Genomic DNA, 13,945 nt, shown 5'->3' on the forward strand with positions numbered 1-13,945 from the left:
TCTCATTATGACACAAAGTTATTATTTTTATGCCTAGTTTCATTCTTATTTAAAATTTTATTTATGAAGCTACAATAAGAAATATTCTTATTTCTTCAAACAAAATGTCACATTATGAATTATGTAACAAAAGATGATCTTCGATGAATCATAAATTCTAACTTTGTCACTTACGTCATTGTCCTTAAGGACACAATTTTTAGCTGATGTCTGAATTGAAAGTTCTATATTTCCCCTGTTGATGATTAATGGTATGGTAAAGCTCAATTAAAACTTGTTAACTATTTTGCTTTACCTTTATGTAGATCAAATGTTAATCATATTTAGTTCTAAATTTAAGGAAGACGTTTAAATGTGTCTCCATAAATCAAATACATGTTTTATCCAGTACTTTTTAGATTTCACAAATTTTCTAATTCAGTTTTTATCTCTCCTCATAAATAACTATCTAATTACACCAAAGTATTTTGGTTAGTCAACTAAGCACTAGAAATAAAGAGAAATCAGGAGGCTAATGACACTTAATCAATGGGCCTTCATACAATTATATATTTGGCAATATAATTAAATACAAGTAAATCTGTTATTCACAGAGATAAAAATAAATATGTGAGCCAATGCAGGTCAGCAATTGGATCTCTCATACAAAGAATTTTGAATTTTGTAGATTTTTTTTTAAAATATATTTTATTGATTTTTTACAGAGAGAAAGGGAGAGAGATAGAGAGTTAGAAACATCGATGAGAGAGAAACATCCATCAGCTGCCTCCTGCACATCTCCTACTGGGGATGTGCCCGCAACCCAGGTACATGCCCTTGACCGGAATCGAACCTGGGACCCTTCAGTCTGCAGGCCGACGCTCTATCCACTGAGCCAAACCAGTTAGGGCAACTCTGAGTATTTTAATTAAAAACAGCCAATGCTTTACCATCAGTGAAGTAGAAACCACTCAGAACACATGTTGGATCTATTGGTAAGCTGTAGAAAAAGTGTGTTATTCCTACACATCCTTTACTTTATCTACTTAATTTGATGACCACTAGTACTGTATATGTTTGCTATAACTGCATTGTCTCTGATTCTTCTTTTTTAAATATATTTTTTATTGATTTCAGAGAGGAAGGGAGAGGGAGAGAGAGATAGAAACATGAACGATGAGAAAGAATCATTGATCAGCTGCCTCCTGCATGTCAGGTGCCCTGACTGGGAATCGAACCGTGACCTCCTGGTTCATAGGTCGACGCTCAACCACAGAGCCACACCAGCCAGGTTGTCTCAGATTCTTAATTCTCATTTCACATTATTTAATAAGAAGATGGATGGATATAAATAACCAAAAAAGAAAAAATTATAAAGGCTCTGATCTAATTTCTAGACGTTTATGGCCTGTATACTTCATGGAAAATAAGGTCATTGAAACTAGAGAATTAAATTTTTGCTTGATATTTAATGTCTGCAAATGTTCAGCTATGGGCAGAAGAATCAAAGAAAAGTACATGTTTTCACAATATTTTTGAAGTCAAAGGTCAAAATATCACCTAACATAATATACATGATTTAGATCCCAGGTAGAAAGAAAATACAACTCCCAAGTTGAAGCTACTACTCTACGGCAGATGCCTCAGCATAACTTTGACAAATATGGAAGTACTTCTCTTCTCTCAAGTTCTTTTAACATGTATTCGTGTGAAAACAAGACCTCCGCATCAGTTTGAATACACTGACTCCCAGACACTTCAACAGAGTGACAGAAGCTCCCAAGAAAATGGACTTGTGTTTGGAATGTTAACGGCGGCTGTGGTGGTAGTGGTGAACCGTTATACAACCATTCCTGCAGAAGGAGGACAGGGAGAAGGATTTCTCTGTTTTAGAATACGCACCATGAAACCATAAGAAATTATGAAGGTGTTTTCTCTTTCCGAGTGCCTCCCCACTTCATAGAAAATGGAAACACGGAGAATAAAGCGGCATAGGGGCTTCCCCGTTGGCTTACTTGGTCGCTAGGATCATCTTTTTTCTTGCTGTCTGTTCTTTCTGTTCCATATGTTGTCTGGCAAGATGCTCTCCTACGGCTTTGGCTGGAAACTCTGTCTCACAAGTGTAGCCAAAATCCCGCGCCAAGTGTAAAGCCTCCCCTGTTGGCAGACAATAAAAGTCAGTTTCTCAGGATTGACCGAACTCAGGAAGAGAAGTGCCTTATATTTTCCTCACGCCTCATTCCTGGCTGTGGTCAGATGGATCATTTTTCCTGTTCATTCTGAATAATCCCAGGGAAAGGACCTTTGGGGGGATGGAGTAAGATGGGTATGATGAGGAGAAACTGAGGAACAAAAGCTACTTAGCAGGTAGGGGTATGTGGAAAATCAAGGGGGAAACCCAGAACCGCAGTCTAGGAGTTTTGACTCCCCTTGAGGCGCTGGCCGTTAGGCCAGACTGACATCATCTGAGAGTCAGGGGCATTAATTAATGGCCTGGGGAACAAGCTTCGTGGGTACGTCATCTTGTTGCTGCTCAACCTACAGCCCACTCTCAGTATATCCGAAATATTCAGCTATCTTTTCCAGGGGACCTATCAAAATATTGGCAACGGGTCTAAATGATTTTCCAAAGAAGCTGGAACACTTGGGAAAGTGAGATAAATGAATTCTATTGGTTTCATATCATTATGTTGCTAATGATGCTTCTTAAGTACATTACAAAACATTTGATGCTTCATCAGTATAATAAAATCATAAATAACCTTGGTTCTTTCATAAAATCTTAAACCCAAGTACATTTTTAAGACATGGGGCAAAAATGGTTTATTGGTAAAGATTTACTGATGGACTTTGGTCTGGAAAACAACAGTATTTTTAAAGCTCAATCAAGCCAACACTTACTCAACCATTAAAAACATTTAAAAAGCAACTTTCACTACCTACTTTGTTCAAGGTACAGTGCTAGGTAAGAGTAATGGGGGATATAAAAGGACATCAAAGATCAGCCCTGTTTATAGGAAAGTGACAACCATACCAAATACTAGTCACAGCAATAACAACAAACACAAAAACACTATATTAGCACTTTATAATTTATATTGCACCTATAGAAGTAATATCTATAATCTGTACATGTTTGTTGACATAGTTGACATTATATATAATACAAGCTGTTGTCTTACAAGTATCAAATGAGTGTTAGAGATAAAATGTTTCAGGTAAGTTCAAAGGAGGTGGTCATCTAACAGCCATCAGGTCAATCAAATTTTGCCATGAAAAATTTTCAAAAGTCAGGCTTGATGTCCAAATCATATGATGTTTGTATGGTGATTAGCCAGAGTAATAGTCTAAGATGTAATGGATTTAATCCTGCTTTATACTCATAGAATAACAGAGTAGTGGATAATTTAATACCAGAAAGAAGTAAAAATGGTTAATATTATTATAGAGTAGGAATAGTTTATAGTTATACAAAGTAAATATACAAAATAGGCTAGTTAATATTAATGAAACTTTCATATATTTTGCTCAGTAAATATATTCATTTTCTCTGGAAATGAAAAATAATAATTTTTCAGGTTGGGAAACTCATTTATAATTAAGGACAAAGAAAATTACCAATAATAGAAAACAGGAAAACATTTTAGGATAATATTTAACTGAGAAAATATAATCCTAAGAGTAATTTTATCTTAAATTATTCTTGGACACCTTGCCTTTATTACAACTAAAAATGCTACAGGGGAAAAAAGTAAATACATTCATAAGAATTTTTTTTCAAACATATTGCAAACATATGTCCACCCTTAATATTTTACTTGCTTTATCAATATCCACTCACCTTTCTACTCAATCCATATTATTTTTGATGCATTTCAGAGTAAATTATAAACCTCAGTATACATCTCCCTAAAGACTTCAGCATTATGCAATTAAATCGGTTCAATATTTGTTTATAGTCTTTTCCTAAAAGCTTTTATCTCAAAAGTTTTCCCTGATGTATATTAACGAGGAACAAGGCTGAAAACTATTGAATGCTGGTTTATTTCTATGATTTATACCTATTGCGTAAAGAGAAACTGGTGGTGGTTTTGTCCTGTTTATTTGACAGAAAAGTACATTTATATGCAGATAAGTTAATATCCTGATATGAAGTTTCTATGTGTACAAATATTAAACAAGCATTAAAATTAGACTCGTATGTATGCAAGTGTGTTTAATTTTTATTTACGTTATCAATAGACACTAATGTTGTCATTCGTTCTTTTTAGCCATTCACTGAGTGTTTAACAACTTTTTAAAAAATCATTATTTCTGCAATGTGAGAAGTCCTGTTCTAGGTCTTAGAAGAGTCTAGTTCAATACATAGTATAAATATTACCATGAGGTAAACATGTTAGATCAGACAATGTTTGGCAGACTATCTCATCATGATCCCCCTTACCCTCTGTATTCTGTTTCAACACAGCTGCAACATATAAATCTTAGTTAAGATGTTTATATTCATGTGCCAGAAAACATCATTTTCTTTCCTCCATTTTAAATAGAAAGGTGACATAACTAAATGGGAAGGGTCTCTATACCGATTAGTCTGGGTAGTGCTAGTTCTTGAAGGGCCGCAGTTTTGCATAACACTGCAATGTACAAGCCATCTTTTTAAAGTGCTTAATACCCTGTTTATCACCCTAACCAATTAGGGGAGGACATGTGTGCATATTTGGCAAAAAAAAATGGCACAAAGATATTTCCTTAAAAGGATGTTATAATGGCATATAGTATAGTCACTTTTGCAGTTCTGGCCCATTTTATGCAAAGCTCTCACCGTGTGGTCGCTTTAAAAACAGTTTGACTGGAACAGCTGCTATTTACATTTACCCTGACAGCCAGATCCTTCCTTAGTTCTGTTTACTGCTTCCTCCTGCTTGTGATGTAACATTGTTACTGGATGTACAGTGATGCTGCATCAAAAGAGGTGGCAAGTGAAGACACTCTGCTACGTAGTTAAAATGTGTGCATCGTGCCACCCAAGCTTCGTGTGTTAAGGACCCAAGAAAGAATGAGGAAGTGGATCTGTGAGTTAAAACACACGTGATGTTCAGTAAGGATGACAAATCTATAGTTAAATGCTGTACAGCAGATATATTAGAGTCAACAGGTTTAAAAAATATAGAAATGTCAGGATCACAAAAGCATAGGAATAAATTGCTAGGTTATTTGACTGGTTCGTGAAAATAGAGATCTACAAGCATCCCTGTCTCTGTGGTGGATCAAAACGCCCACATGGGCCTGTCTGGTGTGCCTCAGTGGATGAGCCTCGACCTATGAACCTGGAGGTCACGGTCAGGGCACATGCCCGGGTTGTTGGCTCAATCCCCAGTAGGGGGCATGCAGAAGGCAGCTGATAGATGATTCTCTCTCATCATTGATGTTTCTATCACTCTCTCCCTTTCCCTTTCTCCTCTCTGAAATCAATTTTTAAAAAACCCCAAAACACACCCACATGGGCAACAAGCAAGTACAGTAACTTATAGTGAAAAGTGTGGTCCATAACAGGCCCAAAACATTTTACTGTCTACCCCCAAATGCATTCACAAGTACAGCTGCTCCCACCTTATTTCTGTGTGAGACAGGTGGAATGCCCTGGTTCTTCTTCTTCTATTTTTTTCCAGAACAGATTTAAGCTATTCCTTTATTTCAGTGCACTGTGCCACCTGACAACCAGCCCCCACTCCTTCTTTACTTACTCAACTGAACCCTACGCTAACTTTAGCAAGTTCACCCACTGTATTTCATGTCATTCCAAGAACACTGTAGGAGGAGGATACATTTGAGGAGGACGGTTTGGGGACTGGTGTTAATGCTTAGACAGGAGTATCCCAAGTGCAAGGCTTTCGGCTCTATGTGGCTACACCACCACTTCTAAAAAAGTGGAAACCATGAAGGAATATTCAATGTTTCCATAATAACAGCACCACTTGATGGCACGTATTGAGTAACTCTCTCAAAAAGCCGGCACAAGTAAAATGACAGAATATGGAAGAACATAAGAAGAGGGTTTGCTCCCTGGTTACAGGGCACTCATATTTCCCACTCAGAAACAAAAAGTGAAAAATGAAAGAAAAAAATTAAACGGCAATAATTGATGCCTCCTGGAAGTAGAAAGTGAATGGGAAAATGTTTTCTGAGGAGAGTTGATTGCTCATTTTGTTGAGATTCTGGATTCCCACAGTATTTTACCAGAAGCAGATCTAAATGCATTTTTAACAAAAAGGAAATACACCTGATTTTCAACTTTTTATATGGTCATTCGGGCTTATTCCTTCTTTTAAAATTATTGTATTTTAGGGGGAAGTGTACTTTAGGCAACTAAATATCAATATCTAAAACTAATTTGTACTAAAGGACATTTCTACATTGTTATTCACTAGATAATTCTTACCAACTATCACTATAAATATTGCCTTAAAAACAATTCAGGTTTAACTTAGTATTGCACTACCCAATGTTATTAACTAAATGGAAAAATTCATATGTGTTTAATCCCAGTCACATATTTCTGATTTCAGTCTTATTTACATGTACTGGGCAAGAGCACAATTAAGTCTACCTTTGGGATTATTCAAGAAAGTACCTATTAGAAAGCAAATCTGAGAATATGTTTAAACCTGGATATTACATTAAATAAATTATCTTACATCCTGTCCGGTTAGCTCGGTGGCTAGAGCACTGAACTTGGACCAAAGGGTCACAGGTTTGATTCCTGGTCAAGGGAACATACTTCAGTTGCAGGTTCAATCCCCAGCCCCAACTAAGGTGTGTGTGGGAGGCAACCAATTGCTGTGTCTCTCTCACATCAATGTTTCTCTCTCTCTCTCTCTCTCCCCCTCCTCCTGCCCTTCTATTCTACTCTAAAAATCAATGGAGAAAATATCCTCAGGTGAGGATTAAAAACAAAAAAATAAATTATCTTATGATATCCAGCTACAGTAAACCCTAGAGTTGCAGGACAAAGTTAATATATCTGTTATAGGTTTCCCCAAAGTATTCTGAAAGCAATGTACTCTACAACACTATATGTCATACAGTGTAAAATATAGACAGGTGCCTTATTATGTGGCAGGTTCCCTAGCTTAATGATGATTTTGTTTGAATGCCAACACTTAATTTTTCAAAGAGATAATTTTGTTCACCATTCCACACTTGGCACAGCATCTAATTCATAATAAGTACTCAGTGAACATTTGTTCAATGAAAAAGCTTTGAAATATATTTTTTGGTTAATTGAAATAATAGTCTTGTGAGGCACCCTTTCCAAAGCATATAGTGAAAAGGTAGAACAAAAGAGAATTGCTACAAAGAGCAAAATATATAGCAAACCCATAGAAATAGAGTATATTGTCTTATTAGTAGAGCCACTTAATAGACTATAGTTGAAGGCATTGTTTTTCAACCCTTGCTACTTTCATAACCTGAGAGTTTATGGTTCATGTGTCTTTTAAAAAATATATTTTTATTGAGGAAGGGAGAGGGAGAGAGGGATAGAAATATCAATGATAAGAGAGAATCACTGACTGGCAGCCCCCTGCATGCCCCACACTGGGGGTTGAGCCCGCAACCCAAGCATATGCCCTGACTGGGAATTGAACCATGACCTCCTAGTTCATAGGTCAACATTCAACCATTGAGCCACTGAGCCACTCCGGCTGGGCTATGTGTCCTTTTTTTTTTTTTTTAAGTCAGGGTTCTACCCCATATCAGTTATTCTCTGGAGTCAGGGCGCCTGCATTTTTGAAAGCTCCTGCAGTAATCACAAGCCAGTGTTGAGAACCACTGCCCTAAGGGAAAGTATTATGTAGGAATTGACTATACGTCTCTCCCAAATACAAGGAATCTGTGGCTTATTCAAAGGGAAGGCAGTCATTACAGAGGTAATATTAAACTGTCCACGCCTATATCTGGGCTCTTGCATGAGAAGTTCTGCCTTATTATTTGGCTGATATAGTATAAACTCTAGAAACAAAAAAAAGAACATGTGATGGTAGAAGTGGAGACAGCAATATTAGGGAAACAAAGCCATCAGTCTATTGAAAAAGTATATTTGTGTAGGGAGATTTTGCGTAAGATTAAGTTTGCTTTTCATACTAGTGAGGAAAAAATGGATTATCAACACCTAGTGTGTTGACAACTGGGTGGCCATATGAGGAAAAATAAAATAAAATTGGATCTATAACATACATCCAACAACAAAACAAAGTCTAGATACATCAAAGAATTAAACATAAAAAAGAACCACAAAGTAATTAGAAGATGAAATGGGATTTTTTAAAAAGGGCCTTTTAAAGTATGATAATACAAACTAAAAGCCATGGAATGAAATAGATGAGAAATATGATTATATTAACATCAAAAAGTTCTGCAGGACATAGACATAAACAAATCAAACAAACAAACCAAACAGACAAACAGCAAACAGATAAACCAAAGCCAGGAGTGGAGAAACTTTACAATTCATATCAGAGACATACAGCCAATTTTTCTGATATATAATGAGTATTTATGCATCAATGAGGAAAATATACAAACTCATCCCATAAGGATAAAGTAAATGAACATATAGAAAAGCTCATAAAATTTTCCTAAAAATATACACAACTCATCTTCCTTCATAGTGTAGGTAGCCTTTTTTATAATCAATCAAATTAGCAAAAATTAAAAAATTGACAGTGTCCTGCTTGGATTATAGTAGAGGGAAGTACTACCATATCAATACTTCTTACCCCCATTGCTGATGGGATTCTAAATTTAAAACCACTACGGAGAACAATCTTCCATAAGCTTCTGAAATTACAAATGTAAATATCTTTTAGCCCTGTAACACATCCCTAAGAATTTATTGAGTAGATGTGCTTGCATATCTGCAGAATTATTTACATTTAAGTGTGAGGTTACTCATTGTACAGCACTGTTTGTAATAGCTGAAGATTAAAAACACCTATATGAAATTCAGTAGGGCACTGGTTAAATAAATTACAATGCACTCAAACAATAGAATGCCATGAGTGTTTTAAAGAATGGACAACTTATAATCACTAAAAAATAAAGAACACTAAGATAAGATGAGAAAAAAAAAACTCAACAAGCAGAAAGTGCGTATAGTAAAAAGCCCATGCATATACTCATATGTCATTGGAAAGGAATAGAGTAACTGATGACATTTGTTTTCTTCCAGGAGGGGAACTGAATGATTGAAGAACAAAGAAAAAAGGAGGTAATTCACTATATATTCTTTTTCAAATTTTGTATTTTTTACCATTTGTATAAATTATCTATTTAAAATTATATGAATTCAAAGCAAACTTACTCTCTGGCCCTGTTCTTACATTTAATTCTAAACTCAAACATCTGTTGTAAATTAAAGCATGAGCCATTCCAAAACATCCACTGCTGCTCAGTAGGAGTTAGACATCAATAATAACAATTGCAATTTTATTAGAACACGTAGGAATGTTGATAAATGTGAATATTGGGAGAAAAGCAGAACAGAGTGGTTGAAAAGCGTATTAGTTGAGGCATAAACTTTGAATGACAGTAACAGAAAAAAGAAAATGGAATCACAAGGAAAATAATGCAGAGACATGTCTTTAGTGAGCATTACAGCTTACAACAATGTGTAATGAGCTGGACCAAAGCGGGCAATAGTGGCTTCAACACATTTGCCTTTTCTGCCACAGTCACCATGAGAAGCGGGAATGTAAGGACACTCTGAACACATAGTCAAACACAAAGTCATATGTGTGGTAGCCTATTTCCTCTGCCTCAACCTCTTCCCCCTAAAAATGAATGAAATCATAGATTCGGGTAATATTAGGAAGTAAGTAAATGATTTAAGATCATCTAAGACGGTGTCTATTTGTTCATAACATTGTATGATACAATCTCTGTTTCATTGTGATTATTGAAAATTCTGATAAATACTAGTTCTTACTAATACCATTTATCAAAGCAGCGTCTCTCAGATAGAAATTATTCTATAACTTAGAATAAGAAATTTATAGCCCGGCTGGCATGGGTAGGTGGTTGAGCGTCCACCTATGAACCAGGAGGTCATGGCTTGATTCCTGGTCAGGGCACATGCCCGGGTTGCGAGCTTGATCCTCAGTAGGGGCCATGCAGGAGGCAGCCGATCAATGATTTTCTCTTATCATTGATGTTTCTATCTCTCCCTTCTTCTCCCTTCTTCTCTGAAATCAATAAAAATATATTAAAAACAAGAAAAAAGAAATTTACAGATGAAATAATACCTATTGGCCTGGGGGGGGGGGGAGCCATTTTCCGAGACCTTGAAATGAATGTGTAACACAGGCTTTACTAGCATTACTCTATTGAGCCCAATCCCATTGATAGCTGTGAAATGCACAGCCCAATGCTAGAGCGTTTGGGTGCCAATGGGAACACCAGAGACCCTCATGATTGAGGTGTTCCAGGGGATTGTCTGACTAAACAAGCACCAATTAGAGTTATGATGACAAAGAGTCCATTTATTATCCTTTTTATATCATGTATAGTTTTAGAAGAAAGCTGAAAACCTTTATCCCAAAGGAAGGACAAGGTGGGATGTGATGTCTGAAATGGGTAGTGGAGGAGTTATTTGGGGATGATAGTCCTTTCAGGCCTATAATTGCCATGAGTCCCTGGAAACTAGCCTTAAGCTCCACAGTCCATTAAACACCCACTGTGGCACCTATATAAAAGGCAATGAGACTATCAGCTTTGTTCTCAATCCCTTGAGAAGAGCAACTGATGGTAAGCATGCGCTGTGCATGCATTATCAAAATTCTTGGCAAAAGAATGTTAGTGTTTGAATCCTAGAAGCCTCAAGCAGTGAACAATACCTCTTCTTAAAGTAAAAAGCCATGAACTAATCACACATCAAGCAAATGTGATGTACCTCCACTTGCTACTGCCTCTTCTATGGGAAAGAATTCATTGTCAAGTTGGTTGTTCTTTTTCCTGGTTTCCTGGCAATGCAATTGCATAGGCTCGGTACTAAAGAAAACAGGGAAATAGCACCAAGTGATAGCATTCCTTTCTCTTACCTTTAGTTGGTATGTTTGGACTAGAAAAAAAGGGTTTGTAGGGTAATCTTATAACTGACTGAATGAATGACTAAATGGACGCCCTATTGAAACTACATGAGACACTGTTGATAATCAGAAAAGAGAAACAAACTAAGATGTAATGCCATCCTAAGTTCGGGCAACTAAGTATTGTCAGAGAGTTCAAGTGATGGCTTGCAGGGATCAGGCCAAAACCTACTCTCTGACATCCCCCGAGGGATCCTGGATTGCGAGAGGATGCAGACCAGGGCGAGGGACCCCACCAGTGCACGAATCTGTGGACCAAGCCTTTAGCGAATATAAGAAAGCTGAGGGACCATTTTTGATGAATAGAAATCTAGATTTTTAAATTTTTTGAAAAAAAAATCTAAAATGTTGCTGGCTTTTACAAAAATGTTTGCTTGAAGAGGAACAATATTACCCAGAGACATGATTAATTCAAAGCCTTATATTCACACCAACTAGTAACATGGTGAGGTTTTAATTTACGTACCACCTAACACTGCACAAGCAAAACAAACCTGAGGTAACAGAATCAGACCCATGTTAGCACAGAAAGAACCAAGGTCACAAAAGAACTAAAGAGAAGCATCAACTATTTCAATATCCAAGAGATTGATAAATGGGAGTTGGGTCACCATTATTCTGCATACAGCTGGCATCACCCAGAGGATTCCAAGGACTCTGAGCCTGACGCAGCACATGGCATCTTGCCGGCTGGAAAAGAGCCATCAGTTGTCACCACTAGCCCAATGAACCCTGTTTTAATTCAGGTGGAATGTCTTTGTTCTTCAAATGTAAAGCTCTCTTCATGTTCTAAAATTTGTTTTTTTAAACTGTGGGTCATGACCCAAGATTCAACAGTCTTTAAATAAATTTAGTGGGATTACAATCAGCATTTAAAAAGAAAGCAAATATATGGAATAGAATAAAAATATCAGAAAACATAGCAGTTAGTGATGAAACTTAAAACGTGTGTGTGTGTGTGTGTGTATGTGTGTGTGATACAGTGTGCATTTGAGGATCATAATGTAATATGTGAGTAGTTGAGTAATGGAAAAGGTCCCTTTGCTCCTAACTCTCTTTTCCTCAGTTCCATCAAAGTGCCTGGAATTCAACAACAACAACAAAGATATATTTCTCTACACCATTAGTATTTTGGGGACTTCAAATGTATCTAATTAATTTGAGTTGTATCTGGGAAGAATAAAATCTTAAGCTTCATCAGCAAAGGTTGATGTGACTCCTCTGTAAGCAGAGACCAAATGAGTAGAACACAAGTTAGGTACTTTTGTGAGAGGCAGCTGAAGGAATATATGGCAAGACCACGAGATCATCCTAGGAGCTCACATATTTAACCTGCATCCTCTGTGTTAGCATCGATCGACAATTCCCACACAGGATACTCCAGTGCTTTTGGCTACTATAAAAATCAATAAGAATTGTGAATATATCCTTTTATGGCTCTTCAGTTTGTACTGCCCAGTATATTCACAGACACCATGGAGAAAAGTCTTTCTTAAGGCCTTTACTTTTCACATCAGTTATAAATTTCATGAGAATTCATACTCAGTCCATCCTATGTGGTGGAAAGGATCTCAGGAAACAGAGCAATGACCCTTAAACCTCATTAAATCAGAATCACTGGGGGTGTTTTTAAAAAATATAGATGCCTGGGCCATACCCCCAGAGAATGATTTCAATTGATTAAGGGATGGGGTCCAAGCATTTTAAATAAACCTCTCAGTCAATTCCACTGCAGAATTGGGTGTAAGAACCAATCAAGTCCCACTATCCATGCGATTCCTATGACATCATGAACAATTGTTGTGTTAAATAGCTATAATTTTAATGATGTTCTCACTTAAATTGAGCAGAAATCTTTCTCCTTTTAGAATCAACACCTTAGTCATTTTTTCTACTTTGCCCTTCTTTCCAGTCCCCCAACCCATAGAAGTGGATGACTGGTCAACTCCTTGTACCACATGTCATCTTGCAGTATGAACTCACTCAAGCAAACACAGCACAGCTAGAGAATACAGTAACAGTAATACTTAGTGAATGTTAGTGGCCAATAACATTATTGTTGTAGTTGTTATTATTACAATTAGAGAACAATGCAAATATAACGGTTAACAGCAAAGTCACCAAAGCAATTTTGCCAAGACAAATGTCAAGAACACGCTACTTCACAAAGTTGTACAATAAGTGGTATGCATTGGTAATCCGCAAAAATACAGGATGCTTGTTTTTGTGTGTCACTTACTTTTCACCTCCTACAGCGCCTTGTAGACAAGTGAGCAACCAATGCAAGAAAAGTGCCATAGGAGTACTTAAGTGACTCTTGGAAAAAAGCCTCTTTGTTCATATTTAAAACAATAGCATTCTGGGTTACAGAACCCTCCTTTAACATTCAAAAGTTCCCCCACAGAGTTAAAACAAAACTTCAATAATACCTCTTCTTAGAAGAAGATTGAATGAGACTATGCAAAGTTTAGTCCTCATAGAAGAAACAAAAGATAAAGGGGGGGGGGGGGAGAATAACTTCTGGGAATATATTTCTACCTCTGTCTCTACCCCACTGGTTAACCTTAACTTTTCTGTAACTCAGTTTCTCTACCCATAAGCCATGGAACTGCACGGTACTTTAGGAGATAGATGTCTGCTAGGATTCAAATGATGTGTCCTCAGGCTCAGTATCATGCCTAGACTCCCATGAACTCTTTATAAAGAATTATTATTTACCCTATAGATCATGTTGCACTGAGTTACAATGATTTAAGTCAAATTGATCAGAACTCTAAAACAAACAATAATAAAAATGACAATAGTACAGCCAATTTTTGATG

The 13,945-nt window shown here is 36.7% G+C and overlaps 1 protein-coding gene across 1 annotated transcript in view; it reads right to left on the reverse strand.

Moving 5' to 3' along the window:
- Positions 1-13,945, reverse strand: part of TFAP2D (transcription factor AP-2 delta) — a 53,375-nt gene that overhangs the window by 23,578 nt on the left and 15,852 nt on the right. The window contains exon 6 of the mRNA XM_059699650.1: positions 1,995-2,136. Within this exon, the coding sequence (XP_059555633.1) occupies positions 1,995-2,136 (142 nt within the window). The remainder of the gene's footprint in view (positions 1-1,994; positions 2,137-13,945) is intronic.

Source organism: Myotis daubentonii, chromosome 6 (assembly GCF_963259705.1).
Source record: "Myotis daubentonii chromosome 6, mMyoDau2.1, whole genome shotgun sequence".
Taxonomy (NCBI): Eukaryota; Metazoa; Chordata; class Mammalia; order Chiroptera; family Vespertilionidae; genus Myotis; species Myotis daubentonii.